At 40.9% G+C, this 20,556-nt stretch overlaps 1 protein-coding gene across 1 annotated transcript; it reads left to right on the top strand.

Annotated features, from left to right (window-relative positions):
- Positions 1–4,472: 4,472 nt before the first annotated feature.
- LOC311098538 (uncharacterized protein F54H12.2-like) lies at positions 4,473–5,780 on the top strand (the record flags this gene model as incomplete). Its single annotated transcript, XM_084138771.1, has 1 exon — positions 4,473–5,780. One exon carries the CDS (start codon positions 4,473–4,475, stop codon positions 5,778–5,780), a length of 1,308 nt encoding a protein of 435 aa, XP_083994897.1.
- Between the last annotated feature and the right edge of the window lie 14,776 nt (positions 5,781–20,556).

Here is a 20,556-nt window from a genome sequence, read left to right as displayed (position 1 = left end):
TCTTGCCTAATGATCATCACGATCTGTATGAAATGCAATTTTTGTTCAAGTGGTGCGATCTGGATCTGCTGAATAGGGTTTTTTCAACCATCAACAAAATGTTCAAATGGTGTGACATGCATGACGGATACAACAAAATTAAAACGCAGCTGTTTCACCCTGAAAGATGCGAGCGCAGCAGTACATACGCTCTGCCATCCCCGCCCATTTACTACAGCCATCATAAAGCTCAACGGCCAGGCCTACCCAAGCGTCGTCTATAAATCAGGTCTCAAGTGCTACAACGCTCCGCCCCCTTTACTACAACGATCATAAATTCCGGCAACCAGACGCCCATACATCATTTATAAACCATGGCTGAAGACGTTGCTTCAGAACCCGATCATGTATGCAGCTGCGGAATCTCTTTTGACAGCATTCTCGACCCTCCCGACGACAACGCCCGCGGACCAACGGATCATCACAAAGACTGGGCTCAGGCTAAAACTATCAAACGTCGCATAGACTTTGAATCGTGCATTGAAAACGATTGGGGCCCGGGTAACATTATCAACCCTCAACCATCGTCCAGCGATGGATTCTACTGCGGTCTGGGTAAGAACATCAAGCCCCAGAAAGACAGGGATTCGGGGATCGAGTGTGACTGTCCCCACGGGCCAGACAAAAGTTTCAGGCTCCATAACGATCGGGAATCGCACGACGCATCTAAAATCGACCGGACCCTGCATCATGCTAATCATGGCTTCGACGTCACAGACGGATGTTTCAGTGACGTGGGGTTCAAAATCATAAAAGCCGCGACCGTGGTTTTGCTCCAACATCTCATCTGCAAGAAGCTGAAGGACGACTGCGAGGGCTGTGCGATTGATCATCCCAGCCAACTGCAACATTCCTGCCTGTTTGACCCGCCTAACTACTACTTTGACACGCATTTTGATGAACTTTCAGTCAAACTGTTTAGACCCTATTTTCATGCCATTGTCGGTATCCTCCTAGGACGGTTGGGGTTAAAATCTCACCCCCACCGTATTCAAGGAACAGTCGGGACTATTCTGCACGAACTAAAAGACGAACCATTCATCACCGCTAAGCTAGAAGAAATCAGCGCGAGACTTCTGGACAAACCCTGCGAGGAAATAGTGCACGACGTCGTTGATCTCTGGGAAGGTCTCTCGATTGTGAATGGCGAGTGACCAAGCCGTCTCCAACATGGGTGCAGCCTGTAGCCTAAAGAGGTGTGTGGAATGCCTGTTTAAAGGACATTACAGACGACAGATGACCAAACTGATGAAAAAGATTATTGATGATGCATCACGCGACGGTCATCCATGTATGGAAGACACTATGCGTGAAACAAATCTCAAGAAACATATGGTGCATATAAGAGGACTGGCTAATTCATGGGATGATTTGGTGGACATAAGCGCTTATGGGATCGAGTCGCCTGATGTAATGATAAAACTGGTTCTAGATATAATGTGTGAATCACAATGCCTACTGGGAATCACCGATGTGCTGTGTACTTGTACGTATGTGACGGATGTCTGTACCGAGCTGGTAAAGAAATCAAAAGATGAGGAGGATGTTGAAAAAATTGACGAAATGGCTACCACCAACAATAAAATTGTTAAAATGTTTATCGATTACATCCTAGACAAAAACATGATGGCCTGCCGTGATTTTCTTTTCTGGTTAGAGTATCAGTGATCCATTTTCTATGTTTTACTTAGATTCTATTAATAACATTATATTCATTATATCCAATTTTACTTAGATTGTGTTGTACTAACATTATTATTATTATATCCATTTATACTCTATTATAATCATTTGTACTATCTTCTATTATAATCTTTTTTTTTTTTTTTTTTTTTTTTTTTTTTTTTTTTTTTTTTTTTTTTTTTTTTTTTTTTTACTAGCTTCTATTATATCCATTTTTACTTGTGTTATATTAACATCATTTATCTGTGTTTACTTATATCATGTATCCTGTAACTTTTTAATAAAAGATTGATTCAAACCACATGTACGGGTTATTCTTTAGCAGCGGTTGAAACGACAGCATGTCGGAGCTCATGAAAAAAGCTTATTATACACCCTCCAACCCCGGCTCTTTAGGGGGTAAAAAACGATTAAAGGAGGCTGTCTTAAAAGAAAGTGGAGTCCGTTTAAGCGATAAAAAGGTTTCAGAATGGCTGTCTGGTGAGGATGCTTACACATTACACAAAACAGCCCCTATAAAATACAAACGAAATAGAGTGGTTGTGTACGGGGTCGATACGCAGTTCCAGGCCGATCTAGTCGACATGATTGCCTACACCAAGGATAACGACGGTAATAAATATCTACTGACGTGCATAGACGTATTTAGCAAGTACGCGTGGACTCGCGTGCTGAAGAATAAGAGCGGTCCCGAGGTCGCTAGAGCGTTCGAGTCTATCCTCGAAGAGGGTCGTGTCCCACAGAAATTGCAGACGGATCAGGGAAAGGAATTTTTTAACAAACAATTTCAAGATGTAATGAAAAAGCACGACATTAATCATTTCGCTACCGCTACCGATTTGAAAGCCAGCGTCGTGGAACGATTTAATAGAACGTTAAAGAGTCGTATGTGGAGATTTTTAACGGCTACAAATTCCCGACGATACATAGATGTTTTACAAGACATTATGCAGGGGTACAACACCAGCTATCACCGAAGTATCAGAATGAGACCCGTGGACGTTAGCAAAGTAAACGAGGATCAAGTGTTTCAAAACTTGTACGGTGATATAAAGAAAACCGAGAGAGCCGTATTTAATTTCAAAGTCGGCGACGTCGTCAGGATTTCTAAAGTGAGAGGGCCGTTCGCTAAAGGTTATGAGCAGAACTACACGGAAGAATTCTTCACCATATCCGCGTGCATTCCGCGACAACCCCCGGTCTACAGACTCAGCGATTATGACGGCGATGTCATCGAGGGAGTTTTTTATGAAAAAGAGTTGCAAAAAATAATTGTGAGTAAAAACAAATCTTTTAAGGTGGAAAAGATTTTAGGCCAGAAAAAACAAGGGAAATCTACGTTTGTTTTAGTGAAATGGCTAGGGTGGCCTTCAAAATTCAATAGTTATATAGATAAAAAAACACTGTTGGACTTAAAACACCCTGACGTTTAACGGATGAGATCATAAGTGCGAAGCAGTCATGGACGATCACGGGTTCTACGTCACGCTGCCGTGCAATGCATCTAGGTCGGTTTATCCCGAAAATCGCATATCTAGCTATACAACCAGGTTAGCAAAAGCTATACAATTGAAAGGAGAATGGGAGGTGGGACTCGCCGAAATCGAATATCCTAGAAGTTGGTATAACTTTAACGATGAAGACGGAAATTTCACTCTACACGCTGCCCCCGGACCCACAAATAGTGGAACCCCCGAAGACGGGGGACCGTTTAAAAAAGACTTATCAGGGTTTTTTGTATCGAGAAAATTACAAATAAGCGGTGGATACTACGCAAACATTCGGGCGATCATCCGTGTGATAAATCAACTTCTCGCACCTACGGCCGTATTGAATCACGATGAATTAAAAAACAAAGTGTTTCTGGTCGCGAAACCCAACATTTCAGTCAGCTTCCAAGGGAGACTCGCCACTATTTTAGGAATGATACCGGAAGATGCTCTCGGCCGGTCAAACTACCATGAAGGTGCTGATTTTACTACGAGCGTCATCACGCATGCTCCTCATCAATCCGATATCAACGCCGGGTTCTACACAATGTACGTTTACACCGACATCATCCAATATCAAGCGGTCGGTGATTCTTACGTTCCCCTTTTGAGATGCGTACATATATCGGGTAAAAGCAGCGACACTGTCATTGCTAGATACGACAACCCGCATTACGCATCGATCAACAAGGATCACATCACAAGCATTACCATAGAGTTGAAGGACGATCAAAACCGAGAAATACCATTTTCTTACGGGAAAGTCATCGTAAAACTACACTTTAAGCCAAAAAATGGTATATTATAGCCCTGGACAGACCGCGGACTATGTCAGCTACTACCGAAATCAAGCGGGTGGGGGTTTGCCAGGCTATGCCGGAGGAGGGGTTATGTATGGCGCGGGGTTAGGAGGGCTTTTCAGAGGTCTGTTCAGGATGGCCATACCTCTGTTAAAAAGAGGATTTAGCATCGCGAAACCTCACCTAAAATCCGCCGCTAAAAATATAGTATCCGACGTCGTCTCAAACGTATTGACGCGGGCTCATAGCAATAATGCTAATGGTCAAGACGGATCAGGGCTAATGGTCATGGCTCGTAAGAGGATGTCTAAGCCGCCGGGTGTAAGGAGGCGTGGTCATTTGGGTATGAAGAAGAAAACAACACGAGGAACAAAGAAGCGACCAGTCATTCGCAGAAAACGTAACAAGTCTGTTAGTCGAAAAGCGTCGGTCAAGAGATCCATAAAAACCATATTCTAACATGGCGCTACTGCATCGTATGTCGGGAGAATGCATCAAGTCCGAGTTGGACTTATTTACGGTTCCAATGACGCAGACGGTTATTGAGAAAAACGGATATTTAGAAGTTGCTCCATTAACCGCCATATCGGACACCGGACCATTAGAGTTTTTTATCGCAGGCAACGGCGACGATTATGTAGATCTAAATAACACTATGCTCTATCTGCGCCTGAAAATCACGAGACCTAATGGAGCAAACATCGTAGATCCTGCAAGGGTAGCTCTAATAAATTACCCCGGAGCCACAATTTTTTCACAAGTCGACGTGACCCTCGGCGACCGTCTGATATCCCAGAGTTCCTCAACTTATCCTTACCGCTGCATCATCGAGAGTCTAATCAACTATAGTAAAGATGCGTTGGAATCTCTTTTCTCCGCCGGACTGTTTTACAAAGATACGGCCGGTCACATGGATGTGAATGACCCCGTAGGTCGTAACGCGGGGTTGACGAAGAGATCGGTCTACACCAGCGAAAGCAAGGTGGTGGAACTGCTGTCCCCTATACACAGCGATATATTCTTTCAAGAAAAACTTTTGTTGAACGGCGTGGACATCAAGATACGCCTAATTAGAGCAAAGGATGAATTCTGTCTAATGAGGTGCGATGACGTGGCTTACAAAATAAAAATAGAGTCGGCGTCCCTATTTGTCAAGAAAGTCTCTGTAGCACCGCCGGTGAGACTGGGCCATGCCCAGGCGTTACTCTCAACAACGGCCAAGTATCCCATAGATAGGGTGGTTCTAAAAAATTTCTCCATTCCTGAGGGGAATCGTGTTTCAAATCAAGAAAATCTGTTTTTAGGGACCCTACCAAAATCTATCGTCATTGCCATGGTCGACAATGACGCATTCACAGGATCCTACGAAAAAAATCCATTTGCGTTCAAACATTACGATCTGGAGTTCCTAGCCGTCTACGTTGACGGGCAACAATTCCCCGCCAAGCCTCTACAACCTAATTTCGAAGCTGGTTCGGCAGTACGCGAATTTTATCAGCTGGCTATGACGACGGGGAGACATCTTAAAAACCAATCGCTCTCTATCGACAGGGGTGATTTCCTGAACGGTTACACGCTTTACGCATTTAATCTCACGCCTGATGAAGACTGTGGTCAGCACATTTCCCTCATCAAGTCGGGGAATATCAGACTCGAAGCTCGATTCAGACAACCGTTGCCGAATACCGTTAATTTATTAATTTACGCCGTATTCGACAGTATCATTGAAGTGTCTAACCGCCGACAAGTACTGCTCGACTACTATTGAGATGAACACGCTACAACTCACAGCCCTCATGGATAAAATTACATGCAGGACTCATTTTCTCGGCGTTCTACCGAGCGATCAACTACCCAAAGAAACGCTGAGGATCTTGCCGTCGATGGGTATCATTAATACTCACCCTGCTCGATTGCCGGGAGAGCACTGGATAGCCGTTTATTTAGACCAAGAGGGAGCAGCTTGTTTTTTCGACAGCTTCGGCAATCCGCCCAACAGCCCCCGCTTTCCAATCAGCATCAATAACTTTCTAACAACCAACAACGTCGATGTGTTATATTCCGACAGACGCGTCCAGGATTATACATCGGATACCTGTGGACAGCATTGTGTGTTTTTTCTGTATCATTTAGCTAGAGGTCGTGACTATAACCATGTGATGAAACTATACACAGATGATTATATCAAAAATGATAAAATGGTGTCCCTCTTTGTGAAGAGATTAAGACCGTATGTTTGTAATGATAAAATGTTATCCTGCGTTCACTGTGTGCAGACATGTTTGACGTATAAATAAAAAATCTTGAAAACATTATATTTTTTGTCGTCTTTTATTTAATCATGAGATGAAATCTATCACACATAATATAAGGAGTCGTTAAAATTCCAACCATCGCTTTCGTTTGAGAGCCGGCGATTTAAACATAGAGTCTTCGGACTTTGGAATCGCATAAGGCGAATATCTTTGTGCCTTTTTATGAGGTCTAACACGGGGAGGGCTGCCGGGTTTACTCTTTAGAGACTTAATCTTGCGTCTGACCTGCTGATTCGCTACTGTAGAAAATGGAATGTTTAATTCAGCAAAGGCTCGTAGAAACTCTGACCATCCTGGAGGTCTCCGGTCATCCCTAACGTTTTGAGGGGCCGTAACATTTTTTAACAAATCGACCATGTGTGACCCTTGCACGGCTCTACCCCTGAATACAAACTCCCCTAATTCATTCCAGGCGCTTAGCCCTTTAGCTTTAGACATCTTGTCTAATATGTATCTGCTGTTTTTCACGCTTCTCGAAGGTACGTTCTTCAGAACTTCATCGACAACAGCCTCCTCGGCGCTACCGTCTTCGACGTTAGCACCAGCGGATGGTTCATCTTTATGACCGAGATCGGTATGGGGTAACGAGAGCGTTAAAACACTGCTCTCACGATCGCCTTGTTTAACGATGGCCAAAAACCTGCTCAGGGAATTTGTGTAAAGTTTGGCTTTTTCGTAAGTATTCAAATCAGTCCGCTGTAAAATATTTCTTATGGTATCATCCAAATCGTTCTCCACGCTCCGTTGAATGTTCTCACGAACATTTTCGCTCTTGATCTTATCCAGTTGACGGTGCGGAACTAAATACATCTTCTCGGCATACTCCATCCTATCGATTTGCTATCAAGCTCGAAATAAAGGGTACTGCGACGCTTAGAAGCGGTAACAGGAATCCGCCCTTCTGGTTGAAGACTCGTTTCTTGGCCGCAATGCCAATTTTTTTATCGGCTATAAATTTAATATCCGCTTTTCTCTTTTTCAGTTTTTGGTACTGCTGTCTATTGACTGGAATTGTGCCATATAGGATGTTAAGAGCCACTTCACACAACGCTAAAATGAATTCGTCGGACGCCGATTGTAAAATAAGACGTCGCTGTTTAGGAGTGGCTTTATGTAGCAGTTTTAACACCGGCAGATGTTTACAAAGTCTGACGGACATGACGATTGATCACGTTCTTCTTTTTTTCGGGATATAAACCACTTGACGTTCGGAAAGCAATCCTGTTCTGAGACGGTACTGCTCCGGAGTTTTTGCTTTATAGTCTATCATCAGGTAGCCGAAAGGCCGATCGACTGCGTCATGATAACACTCCATAAAGTATTTTGTATTTCCCGGGTACATTTGACGTCCTAGCATTGCCACTTGATTGACGTCCCGAGGATTTTTAAACAGGATCATATAATTGGCGTTTAAGCTTATGGTTCGGCTGGACTTACCCTGGGCAAATAAATTTTGCACTATGTAAATAGAACTGAGATTGCGATGGTGACAGTATTGCGTAAAAACACGTTGGAGTTCAAGGTTACCGCTAGCTTGCTCCATTAAATCATCCAGCACAAGAAGGTTTGTCTTGCTGACAGGCAGTAAATCATCATCATTCAGAGTCTGGGGTATTCCATGCACAAATTTAATGTCATACAATTGCAGTAAATCATCGTACAAAGTTTGCCAACAATCATACAACCAAACAATGTTTTCAATTTTCTTTGAAATGATATTCAAACCTTTTTCCAACAAAAGTTTTACAAAATAAGACTTTCCAGAATTGGACGGCCCACTCACGACACAGCTGAATGGGTGTTGAAGTCTGAAATCAAAATCGGAAACATCCTGAGACCCTCTGTGTATCATCTGATCAGTAGCCATAAGGAAGCGTGTTATAATCGCTTAAAAGTCTACGTTTATTGTACACGACCCTGAACCTTTTAACGACTGATTTGTTGTGCAATGTGAAAGTCTTTTTATTTCGCACAATGTCTTCCGTCTGAGCCAGGATATATTTGGATCTATCTTGCGACGTCACATAGCTGTCAACCAGACCAATCAGGGATTCGAGACAGATAGCTTGTGAATTTTTAGCATTCAGGGTTATCCCCTTAGCTTTCATGCACACTTTACCTTTGGCCGTGGCAAAACCATACGATTTGGGGCCGCTCGACGAAAATTTAGTTATAAAATCCCCATCGTCCAATTCGCTAGTCAGCTCCCCTAAATGATCCCCCAGAGGAGGTTCCCAGTCCCCCTCCCTAGACACAAATATAACACTATCTGTGTCGGAGTATAACAATCGGCTGCCGAGTCTGTCCATCAATTCGTACAATTCCAGTCGGGCGTGCGCGGTGGTAAAGGCGCCTACAAAAACGTTCACGTCACGCGCCTTACAAACATCCTCTTTGTCCGGTTTATGCTGGACGAGAGCTACGTCTTCTGAGACGAATGAGAAATACGTCAACGTGTCGGTATTGCCGAAAACAATTCTGGTGAAATCTTCGGGGTCGCTCACAAGAATCGTTTGAGGCAAGTTCTGTCTTAAAGAGAAGCGTCCCCACAAACTATTCAGAATTAATTTTGTGATTGCCCTCTGGGCGGCGTTGTACTTGATCTTTTCGGGGTCGAGTTGAATACCCTCTTTTTCAAAATACTCACGAATGTAAGTCTCTTTCTCAGCATCCGTGACGACATTGGACGGGTAGCCGGACGCTTGTTGTTTCAAACGCAAAAACGTTTTTACGTATTCGGCGAACAACGCGTCTGACCGCTGCGGGAAATGCCAAACCTCGTCTATCTTGGCTATCACATAACCCTTCTCGATGGCTTTTAAAAGCTCGATACTGACCCAACAGCCCGAGAGCGATCTTTCCTCGTCCGTGTGGGTGCAGCTCGTGGTCTGGTTTTGGTCGTGAGCGCAGGTTCTACATAAAGGAAACATAAGTTTTCCTTGGCATCTGTAAGGGAGAACCGGGTGTAGTAATTTACGGGGCGGGTACACGGTCGCTTTGATAAGACCGTAATAGTTTTCAATCGGTTCAAAATCTGTGAAAATGATTTGGGGATGTTCGATCGGATAGGTTTTCCTCGCCTGACAAAAGGGATATAAGCTTGTGAAATCCAGATACCTTATTTTCTCATCACCGGTCACTTTGTGATAGAGTTTATAGGCATTCGTTCTCCCACCGTACAATGCCTCTCGAGGGTTCAATCTCTCTGGGGCGGAATAATCGGCCATAAATTCTATCACATAGGGATCGGTCTTTTTCATGTGGTTCCATTCGCATTCCCAAAGAACTTCGACTTGCAAACCGTACGCGTTCCGCAGAATTTCAATCTTATCGTCAAACTCGTTCCTGAGAACGCCGTAGGGCACTCCCGACAGGGGGTGGTTCTGATGGGGTGCAAAGCGACAGCAATGACCATGGAAGATGCAACCGGCGTACTCTAAGCCATGCCTAACACCGGCCTGCTCGTAGTAGCCGTCTAAAAAGTACTTACCGATCGATACTTCGCCGTGGTTTACGGCGTGGTGAACGTCCACGTTTCGAGTCTTTTTTACATACTCGAGCCATTCGATCGAACTGCTCGAGTAGGCCTTATTCTGATGGATGTACGCTTTGTTATGCGTGAGGGCGAGCGTGTTTCTGCCGAGATAATGTGTTTTGAAGACCCCCATCGAACAGCTGGCGATCGTCGTGAAACCAAAAGGGTCAAGTTTGGTGCATTGTATGAAAGACTCTCTGTATTTCATGCATCCTTCGCGTAATAAGACTACATCGTTAACGCCATACGCGTACAGTTCTTTCTTGAAGTCAAAGAACTTACCCTCAACCGTGCGGTACCACTCATCAAACTTTTCTCTGGCTTTATCCGACATGTTATCGTAGTTGTAGAACTTTTTGTCAGGGTATGGGCCTACATAGTTCTCATTTTCCACCCTGTTGAAAAGATGGGGGAAGTAGCCTTTTTCAGTAGTCGTTAAGTCTAACGCCGCGGGCATTTTGGCAAGAGCCATTGGAAAAAATGAGTAGCTATCGATATATCGTTGGGCAAATGACTCATCGTACATAAAAATTAATTTGCAGCCTTGCATTATGATCTCAAGCGCGATCCCGGCTTTGCAAAAATACTCCAGGATTAGAAAGGAGTCAAATCTGGAGGCGTAATGAGCTATGAAGCAGTAGCCTTTATATCGCGGTTGTCTGAAATGGTTTATTAGCTTAGCGATGCAGCTGGTACCACGGGCCGTAAATTTCTTCCCTTTGAATGTGATGGCACAAACAAAATTAGCCACGTGCCTACCGTTTTCGTAACGCGTTTCAAAATCATAGAAGATGTATTTCTCACACGTTTCCTTAGGCGCTAGGGGTTGTATGAAGCATTGATGTTCCCCCTCGTCCTGTAGAATTTCGCGACAATGCCCACATCTGTCCGGTGCGCACATGTGTTTACTTTTCTTATCGCCCTGTTTAACGTCGTAACGTCTGTTACATAGTTTGCAAAATTTTATAATATCACAGGCCGCGTATTCCTGACCGGGGGGTGAGTTTTTTTTATGCATTTCGTAACAATAGGCAGATTTACAGTAACGCAAGCAATCGGGGCAATGTATGATTCTTACAGGGAACGTGTAACAATCTGAGTCAAAACAGATGTTGCAAGCATACTTACATCTGTGGTTTCTGCGGTTGGTGTAACTTTTGTAGCAAAATGGACATACGTATGGCGAACCCATGAACCCCGTCAAATTCAGTATCATGTAGTAATGATCATTGTGGAGATAGAGGAAGACCGTTTTTGGGTGGGGTTCGTCAGAATTTTTGTACGTTTCTAAGACCATGGCGTTAGATCTGTGAAATACAACGATTTTAATGTCTAACACACGTTCAAACGAGGCTATGTCGTCAAGACCGATTTTGTCTTGGATTGAGAAGCCGACATTGTTTTGGATGGCAACAGCCAGTTTTTCTAACTCACTCTCTGGTAATTGGGGGTTAAGAAAACGGGCGAGACAGATGGAGAAGCACAAATTATTTGAAATATTTGTGGGGCAGAATAAACTCGTCTTTTTTCTTTTGATCACTTGGTCGACGGCCAGATCTGTGAGTTTCCGTCGCTGTCCACCACCTCCTTGTCTGTTCAAGGCTACTGACGCATCAATTTCAATGGCCTCATCAGATAGTAACCGATTGTTGCTCTGTAAAACTTTTTCAATTTGATCGAAAAGCGAATCCACCTCGTAATTATTACCATGAGTTAAAACTCCGCTGACTGGTGTTTGGAGACTGGGAGCTGACAATGTAATATTGATTACGGGATTGTAGTCGAATTGTCTAGCAAATGAAACAATCTCACTCAGCATATCGTGTAAGCGAATGTGATAAGAGGCCAAATCTGTAGAGTTAATCTCTCTCAGATTCGTAGTCCTTCTCAACGTCACGCTATTGAAACGAGGTCGTGGTAAAACATGATATCCGCTAACGTCGCCACCGTCGCGAATCAACCTGTCAATGTCCGTACGGCTTAATCGAGTCTGTGTAGTAGAGTCGACATTACCTGATGTGGATGGTTGTGAAGTATCATTACCGTCGGAGTGCTCTGATGATTGGTTGTTTAAAACACCACCGAATTGTACAACAGGATTGTTGTCTACGCTTAGCACATGATCGTACAAATTCATATTTGGATTTACAGCTAATTCAAAAAGATCCAAATTAGCGAAGGGTTGTGAAGATTCTAAATTAAACAAATACTGTTCTAAAGAATCAGGAAGTATACTTAGCATTTCAATTTCGTCCGGTGACAGTTCTGTATCGTCTGAGTCAAAGCTTTTAGCATCCTCCATTTTAGATTTCAGACTCCAACATGAAATAGTACAAAATTAGAGTATATGTAAAAAGTAAACATGAAATAGTACAGAATCAGAGTATATGTGAAATAGTACAAAATCAGAGAATATATAATAAGTATAAAAAGCATACATGAAATAGTACAATATAAAATCAGAGTGTATAAAATCGTTACATGATTTAATGGAACACATGTATTTTACTCATCTGACTGTTCGACGAGAATGAGAAGAAGATGATGAACCAAAAGTACCAGTTCACGATGGTATTCGGTGAACATGCGTTCGTTTCTATTGATACGTCGAAATATTTCATCAGTCAGATTTTGAAAAAATCGATCTTGCGCATCGATTCTACTATGCACCTCCAGCTGAGAGCTGCGAAGATCAGCGGTCAATGCGGCTAATCTACTACGTGTTTCGATCTGTGCGTCACGAACCTGAACACACAGTGTCTCTAATCTAGCAGGTGTATCGCTGTGAGCATGAACCTCAGCGTGCAGTGTCTCTAAACGGTTTTGTGTTTCGCTGTGTGCATCACGAAACTGCTGTCTCAATGATTCTATTGAATCAATAACCGCACGCGTCGGAGGAGTAGCGCCGACATCAACCGTCTGAGACCCTGCTGCTGATGCTACTTCTTCATCCTCAATGTCTCCTTCGTCTTCTTCCGATGATTGGTGAAAACAGCTGTTTTCATCAATTGTTTGATTAGTGTTTATGACCGATACCTCGTCGTGCTCACTCGCCCAAGAACCACACTCCCATGATTCCAGTTGATCGCTATCCCAGGCCGTCACATCATCATGCTTTCCGGTTGAACCTGTTGTGTAGAAAATAACAAAAATCTTAATGGTCTGTTTCAATTTGTATTTTTTAAACTTCCGATAATGTAGTTAGTCTTACCGTATAACACAGTCGTGTCAGGACAGGGCTGCTGACAGCTCACCCCACTGGTAGATGGACCGACTGACTGGTTGACAGGTGGGGTGGGAGATTGAATGGCTGGAGGGGTGACAGGAGGTGTGACAGGAGGGCTGGCTGGTGGGGTGATAGGACTGTGGGGTATAATGACAAGTGGAATGGCTGGTGGGCTACCGAGCGAACTGGAACCGACGACCTTTCTCAAAGTTTCGTTGCTTGGTCCAGCACTCTCACCGTCATCGTTGTGTGAATTGGAATCGACGGTCTTTCTGACCTTTCTCAAAGGTTCACCACTTGGTCCAGCACTCTCGCCGTCATCATCATCTTTCGTAAGATCTACCACAGCTGATACTGTGAATTAAAAAAATTTAGTTAAAATAATTAAAATAAATTAAGTTCATTTTAATTTATAAACAATATAAAAGATAAGTTCTCACATGCATCATCGATGGCTTGGAAGGCAACCAATTCAATATTCGGGGATTTCGAGCCTGGAAAATATAAAACCTGTTTATGCATGAAAGATAATTTAGTAATTTGATTTTATACGCATCAACCCGCGAATAATAAAACACATACGCATGTAATGTAATGTAACCCGGATCTCAATCCTTCAGCCTTGAGAGGACAACTGACGATTGAATCTAAAATGCTTGTTCTTTTAGCAAAATTTGATGATACGCCCGCCCACACACACACACACACACACATACACACACACACACACACACACACACACACACACAAACACAGCCACACCCAAACCGACACACAGACACACACACACACACACACACACACACACACACACACACACACAGACAGCATGGAATTAAAAAAATTAAAAAAATAAATAAATAAATGTAAAAATAAAATATAAATAAAATAAATAGTTAAATATAAATAAATAAAACTAACTTAAAGTTAAACAGATTATTAATCCTAAAATAAATCAAAACAGAGTGCAATAGCAATAACGACCACACGATTGAGCTATTTTACAAAAACAGGGTGTAATACCAATAATGACCAGACGATAGGGCTATTTTACAAAAAAGGGTGCAATAACAATAACGACCAGACGATGAGGCTATTTTACAAACAGGGCGCAATACCAATAATGACCAGACGATGGAGCTATTTTACAAACAGGGCGCAATACCAATAATGACCACATGATGGAGCTATTTTACAAACAGGGTGCAATAACAATAATGACCACATGATGGAGCTATTTTACAAACAGGGTGCAATAACAATAATGACCACATGATGGAGCTATTTTACAAACAGGGTGCAATAACAATAATGACCACATGATGGAGCTATTTTACAAACAGGGTGCAATACCAATAATGACCACACGATGGGACTATTTTACAAACAGGGTGCAATACCAATAATGACCACACGATGGAGATATTTTACAAACAGGGTGCAATAACAATAATGACCACACGATAGGACTATTTTACAAACAGGGTGCAATAACAATAATGGCCACACGATGGAGCGATTTTACAAACAGGGGTGCAGTTCTTCCCTCCCCGACACTAGGGGTGCTACATAACGTCGGTTTAAACAACAACAACAACAACAACCATGGTGAATGGACAACTTTCAGACAGTGTTAAAACAGACTTTTTATGTTTTAAAACATCGCGAAAGCAAATCGACCTAGTTTCAGAACCATGTAGACGGCTGAAAACTAGTTTTGGTAAACAATAACACGTAGAACTCATAGAACGCAAGCCCGAGTTAGCACACAGATGATTCAATACCACAAATTATAATAGAACGCAGAAATGATATCAGATGGGTAGAACAGAACCACAACCGCGATGTAATGAAAGCATATGGAAAAAACGATGGGGGAAAACATTTCTTTCTCTGAAACATATTTGTTGTTGAGCATAGAAAAACATTGTAGCATGCAGGGGCTAAACACCGGGGGCGCCCATTAAGGAAGGCCTCGTCTTTTCATAATAAAAGTCATGGAGTAACGCGATGTGGAAAAGCACAGAATTATAATTGTGTTTTTTCTGAAACATAGACCAAAACTGGATGGCGCTCAGATTTATGTGATTAGAGTTCAATAACCAAGAAATTATATGATATGATATACCATCTTTTGACAAAACAGTTTTCACTGTAGATTAATATCATAACAACTATGGAAATAATATAACAATAGAGATTTTAAAATATGAAGCATGGAATAGCAGACAAATCAGTTTAAAACAGCAAACATTAGATAGAAATAACAGATAAAGCCATCTGATAAAAATAACAGATTAAACCAAGCAACAGCAACCAGTAGATAAAAATATCAAATCAAGCCAATAGATAAAAATAACCAATAAAGGTGTCAATAGCATAGAAATCAGTTAAAACAGCAAACATTAGATACAAATAACAAAGCCAACTGATAAAAATAACAGATTAAACCAGCAACAGCAACCAGCAGATAAAAATATCAAATAAAGCCAATAGATAAAAATAGCGGATTAAACCAAGCAACAGCAGCCAGCAGATAAAAATAGCAGATAAAACAATTAAAAACAGCAGATTAAACCCAGCAACAACAACCAGCAGATAAAAATATCAAATAAAGCCAATAGATAAAAATAGCGGAAAATAGCAGATAAAACAATTAAAAACAGCAGATTAAACCCAGCAACAGCAGCCAGCATATAAAAATAGCAGATAAAGCCAGACAAAACAATTAAAAACAGCAGACAGCATGTAAAATAGATTAGTTAAAACAGTAATGAATTATTGCTAATGTATAAAAAAACAAAGTTATAGATAAAATAGAATAGTTAAAAAAATCATTGTATAAAAACAGCAGATTAATATAAAACACTTACTTTTTTGCATCTTGGCAAGATGTGTAGAGAAGAAGAGAGTTGGCAGAACTGATGGTTTGGCTCAAAGCCAAACGTTTATTTATAGGTCTGTATTATCTGTAGAAAAAAACATACTTTCGCCACGAGATGGAGCTATTGTACAAGGAATAAATTTTTGCCCGGGAAATGCTTTATCACGAGTCAGGATGAGCAGAGCCTAAACAAAGCGCAATAATTTATTTTGACCTGTCAAACGGACAGCAAAAATGTCAGGCAACAGTGTTTTTTAAAACAAATGGCTAACATATTCAACCGTGTGTAGCAGAGATATCAACCTTATGGCCGATTCAGCGAAAACATACCGCAAAGTCAGCATGAAAAGTGAAAAACAGGACATAGACTAACTAACTAACTAGCTATAATTTATTTCAACCTGTCGAACCATCCGCAAAAATGTCCAGCATCCGTGTTTAAACAGATGTCTGTCAGAAAAACAGAAAACACAACCCCGGCTGTGTACCAGAGATAATGATTGTTTTACAAAGGCGCTTACATCAGCGTTAAGTCACGAAATAGTTGTATGAATATTGTATTTTATATTGAGTATGTTTTTCAACTTTAGTTAGCGTGAGATACCCCTTTTCTCACTTTCACTGAGGAGCTAAAGGGATCCGAACTCAGCCAGAGAGAACGCGCGCATCATGCACGCGCACCACTCTGAGTGCCTTGGCGAGCTCGTACAGGAAAAAACAGTGTTTTGTTTTACCAGTTTTAATAATGTATTGAACTTAAAAAACATTATTACGACTTTTATAAAAATATCATTTAAACTTTGAAATAAATTTAGCCCAAACACAATGTCCCATTCTGATCGCTGATTCAGAGAGAGAGAGAGAGAGAGAGAGAGAGACCAACAGATGGAGCTGTGAGCCCGTTTCATACATAGTATGGACGGCTTCTTCAACTCTATAAATAATGTCAGATGGATTTTTATTCTTTTATTAATCTAAAACTGAATGAATTAGTTTTAGTAAGCTTTTTATTTTTTAAAAGAACAGTATGTTTTTCAACCTTAGTAAATTATTTTATACTCATTTTGCGTTTATACTTTTTAAAGAACAGTATGTTTTCAACTTTTGTGTGTGTGTGTGTGTGTGTGTGTGTGTGTGTGTGTGTGTGTGTGTGTGTGTGTGTGTGTGTGTGTGTGTGTGTGTGCGTGTGTGTTAGACATCACACTGATTTCCATAACCTGTATGTTGTTTTTCTTCAGTGCTCTATAAACATTTAACTGCTTGTATAATTGTTTTTCTATGGTTGTGTGACACACTTACACAGTCTTTTTCTTCTCACTTTTTCAAAGGGGGCTCACAATGGCCTCTGGAATGCGGAGGAGATGCTGACACATATATCCTATATATATATCAGCGTTTTCAAACTTTCTGTCAGAACCAAATGATCTAGGGCTAGCTAGGACAATAGGGCTAATCATAACAACATATGCCGGAAAGACACCGGAAAGCCAACCTGTCAAAACACATGATCGATGGGATAGGAAGGGTCAATAGGTTGAAACTAACTGTCAAAACACATGATCGAAGGGGTAGGCAGGGTCAATAGGTCAATTCATAACAATACAGACCGGAAGGTCAACGGAGGGGGAGGGTCAAAGGTTAATGACAACCGGAAGCCATCAATCATTTTGACACTTGCCATAGCATAAGGACTACTCTCATCCATTAAATGAAGAACTGACCAAACTCCTTCTTCAAGCCGATCAGGAACACAGAGACGTATCTATAATAAATCTATTGTTCCTTGGGGTGAAGTTGTGGTGATATAATAACTTTCATTATAACAAAATCTGCTGGTTAAAGGAGGATCATTTGATTGACAGTCTGGAAACAGCAGGACATCAGTTCCACCCAGTCTTCTTCTCATATCTCTGGGAATGCAGAACCAGAAACTAGTTTAATTTGTTATAAAAATGTTGATCCATTTGACCTTCAACATTCCATTTACACAGTTAAAGTCAAAGGCTTGTAAACCAACATCTTCATAATCTGGTGTAAGTTGTGCTCTCTTTATATAGTGCACATGTTTTCTCCATAAAATTGTAATTAATTTGATTAATGGTCTTAAAGGCAGGGTAGGTAGGAATGGTCTAAAAAACTTCTTTTTCAAATTTGTTTAAACTTTATGTACATATCAATACATAATTAAAATGTAAGTACTCTGAAAAAGAAAGTATAAAAATCGAGTGTCTGTAGACCTCTCAGGACTGTTTTAAAGACAGTTCATTATTTCCATTCACTCCCACCCCCTCCCTTCTGGGCTCCTTCCAAAGCCACGCCCCCAAAACACATGAACGCGCGACTCCAACCGCTGAGCTGAAGACGCATTATTTACCTGAGACAAGCAGAGAGGAAGGAGCGCAGTGCATGTAGTGACATCATGTCAGAATCACATGTAATAAAAAAATCTAACGCTAATTGCTTATGAATATAAACAAATAAGATGTATTTTAGTACTCACTATCAAGCTAGCATATTGATATTGGTAAATTTAAAATATATATTTTTTGATTCGCTAACGAGCTAGTTATATAAGCTAAAAACAGGTTGCATTGATACACTTTTTTACATTACCATCAGTTATATTGTGATGAAGATGAATTTCGTGTAAGATTCATAACATATATGGTGTTCTGCATGTAGGGGTGGGAGATATTGACAAAAATGAATATCTCGATATTTTTTTCCAATATCTAGATATAGATATTCAGGCGATATTTTTGCCATCCTTCAAAGAAATGTGAGCAAACTGGCAAAGAAGGTCCAGTTGGTCTTTTGACTTGCTGCATTTGACCTATATTATTCTAGGCTATAGAAAAAACAATAAAGGAGCTAACTAAACAGAATCTGTGGCACCCCCTACTTTTTCCACTTACAAAAAAAAAAAAAAAAAAAAAAAAACTTAACTAGGCACTTCTTGCAACAGTGATTATTAAATCAAACAACAATATTGTTGATGATCAATTCAAAGTAAAAAAAAATTAACATTTTCAAAACGGTATAAATCCATTCATTTTTCCCCCAAAACGCTATAAATCCATCTTTTTTTTTTTTTTTTCTAAATTTATGGTTTGTCTTTTTAAAAAAGTTTTTGTCTTTTATTTTTCGTGTTTGCATTTATGAGGAAAAAACAATATTACTTGACAGTTCTCCATTATGGACGCGAGCGCTCTGAAAGCTGCACTGAGACTTTCAAACTTTAACAGAGACCTCAAAACAGAAAGCACAAAGCCTTTCTTTAAAACGAATTTCGTTTTGTATTAATTGTATCTTAATTTTAATATATTTTTTTTTCATTAATTCATTAATATTTTCATTCCTGCATTAAATACATAAAGTAAATATAGGCTATCAATCACAACATAAGGTGCTTGAACTGGAGATTATATCATCGTGAACCGAACCGTAGCCTCGCCTCACAGGCCTAAAAAATGTGGAATATATTTACAGAAATCTGGTTCTAAACAAAACCATCCAAAACAAAATAAAACTATGTAGCCTAAATGTGCATTTCTCCGGTGCATGCGTTCACTAGCCTACTGCGAAGATCGCGAGTCAAATATCGTCAACTTCATCTTTGCAGCCGACACAGAAATTAATAAACAATTAAAATGTCTTATTGCAATATTTTACACATTCATAATCATTACTTTTGCTGGTTCTTTGAGGCAGCTTTTTAGGTTTATGGCGTTTTGGAAAAGAGCTCTTCACGTACAAACACCGTTTCACCAAGGCACAGCAGCCCTTCAGCACATAAGAACAAAAAGAGAAAAAGCACGGACTTACTAATTACGAAACTTTGATGTGGTTGAACAGCTGAAACAGTCACAAATTCCTCTGCAACTCAAACATTCGAAGGAAGAGAACAGCATTAGCCTACAGTTTTCAGCGCGTCCTCCTTTGATTGCTGTGTTGTGACTGGAAAAGTGCATGCAGGAGCACATGCGCAAAATGTAGGTTTGTAAAATGTCCTTTTGTAAAATAAAAATAATTTTAGGGCGAAGCAGAGGAGGTCGTGCAAGAGGCCGTGGCGTGCAACTAGGGTCCGAGGAAGTAGAGGCTGAGGACGGGGTGGTCGCTGGAAAGCTACGCCGATATTGACACGCGTTTTATTTCTTTGTTTATCCAAAGACTTTTTGTTCATTACCTTTTCTTGTACTGTCTTCTTTTTTTTGCCTTGTTTGCCTTCACTAACTGCATGCCGGTAATGTGAATTTTGATTGCTCTTTCTCTGCCATTGTTTTGCTATTCCTAGGTTCAGTGCCTCTCGAATTCCTCAAATCAAACGTGCGCGCGGCCGCGCGCAAGTGGGCAGATCCCGTGGCAAAAGGGTTGTTGCCATGGTTGCGAGAGAGAGTGACAGTCGCCTAAGCCAATCCTTTGATTCGTCCCGAATCGAAATAATGAGCTGTGTTTAATACAGATTAAACGGTCTAGAGTCACTTGATTTTTATACTCTTTTTTTTCAGAGTACTTACATTTTAATTATGTATTGATATATATAGAAAGTTTTAACAAATTTGGATCTTTTTTTTTTTTTATAGT

The sequence above is a fragment of the Abramis brama genome (genome assembly GCF_963993115.1).
Source record: "Abramis brama genome assembly, chromosome: 16".
Classification (NCBI taxonomy): Eukaryota; Metazoa; Chordata; class Actinopteri; order Cypriniformes; family Leuciscidae; genus Abramis; species Abramis brama.
Note: the sequence above shows the minus strand (reverse complement) of the source record. Positions and strands in the feature narration are given on the sequence as shown.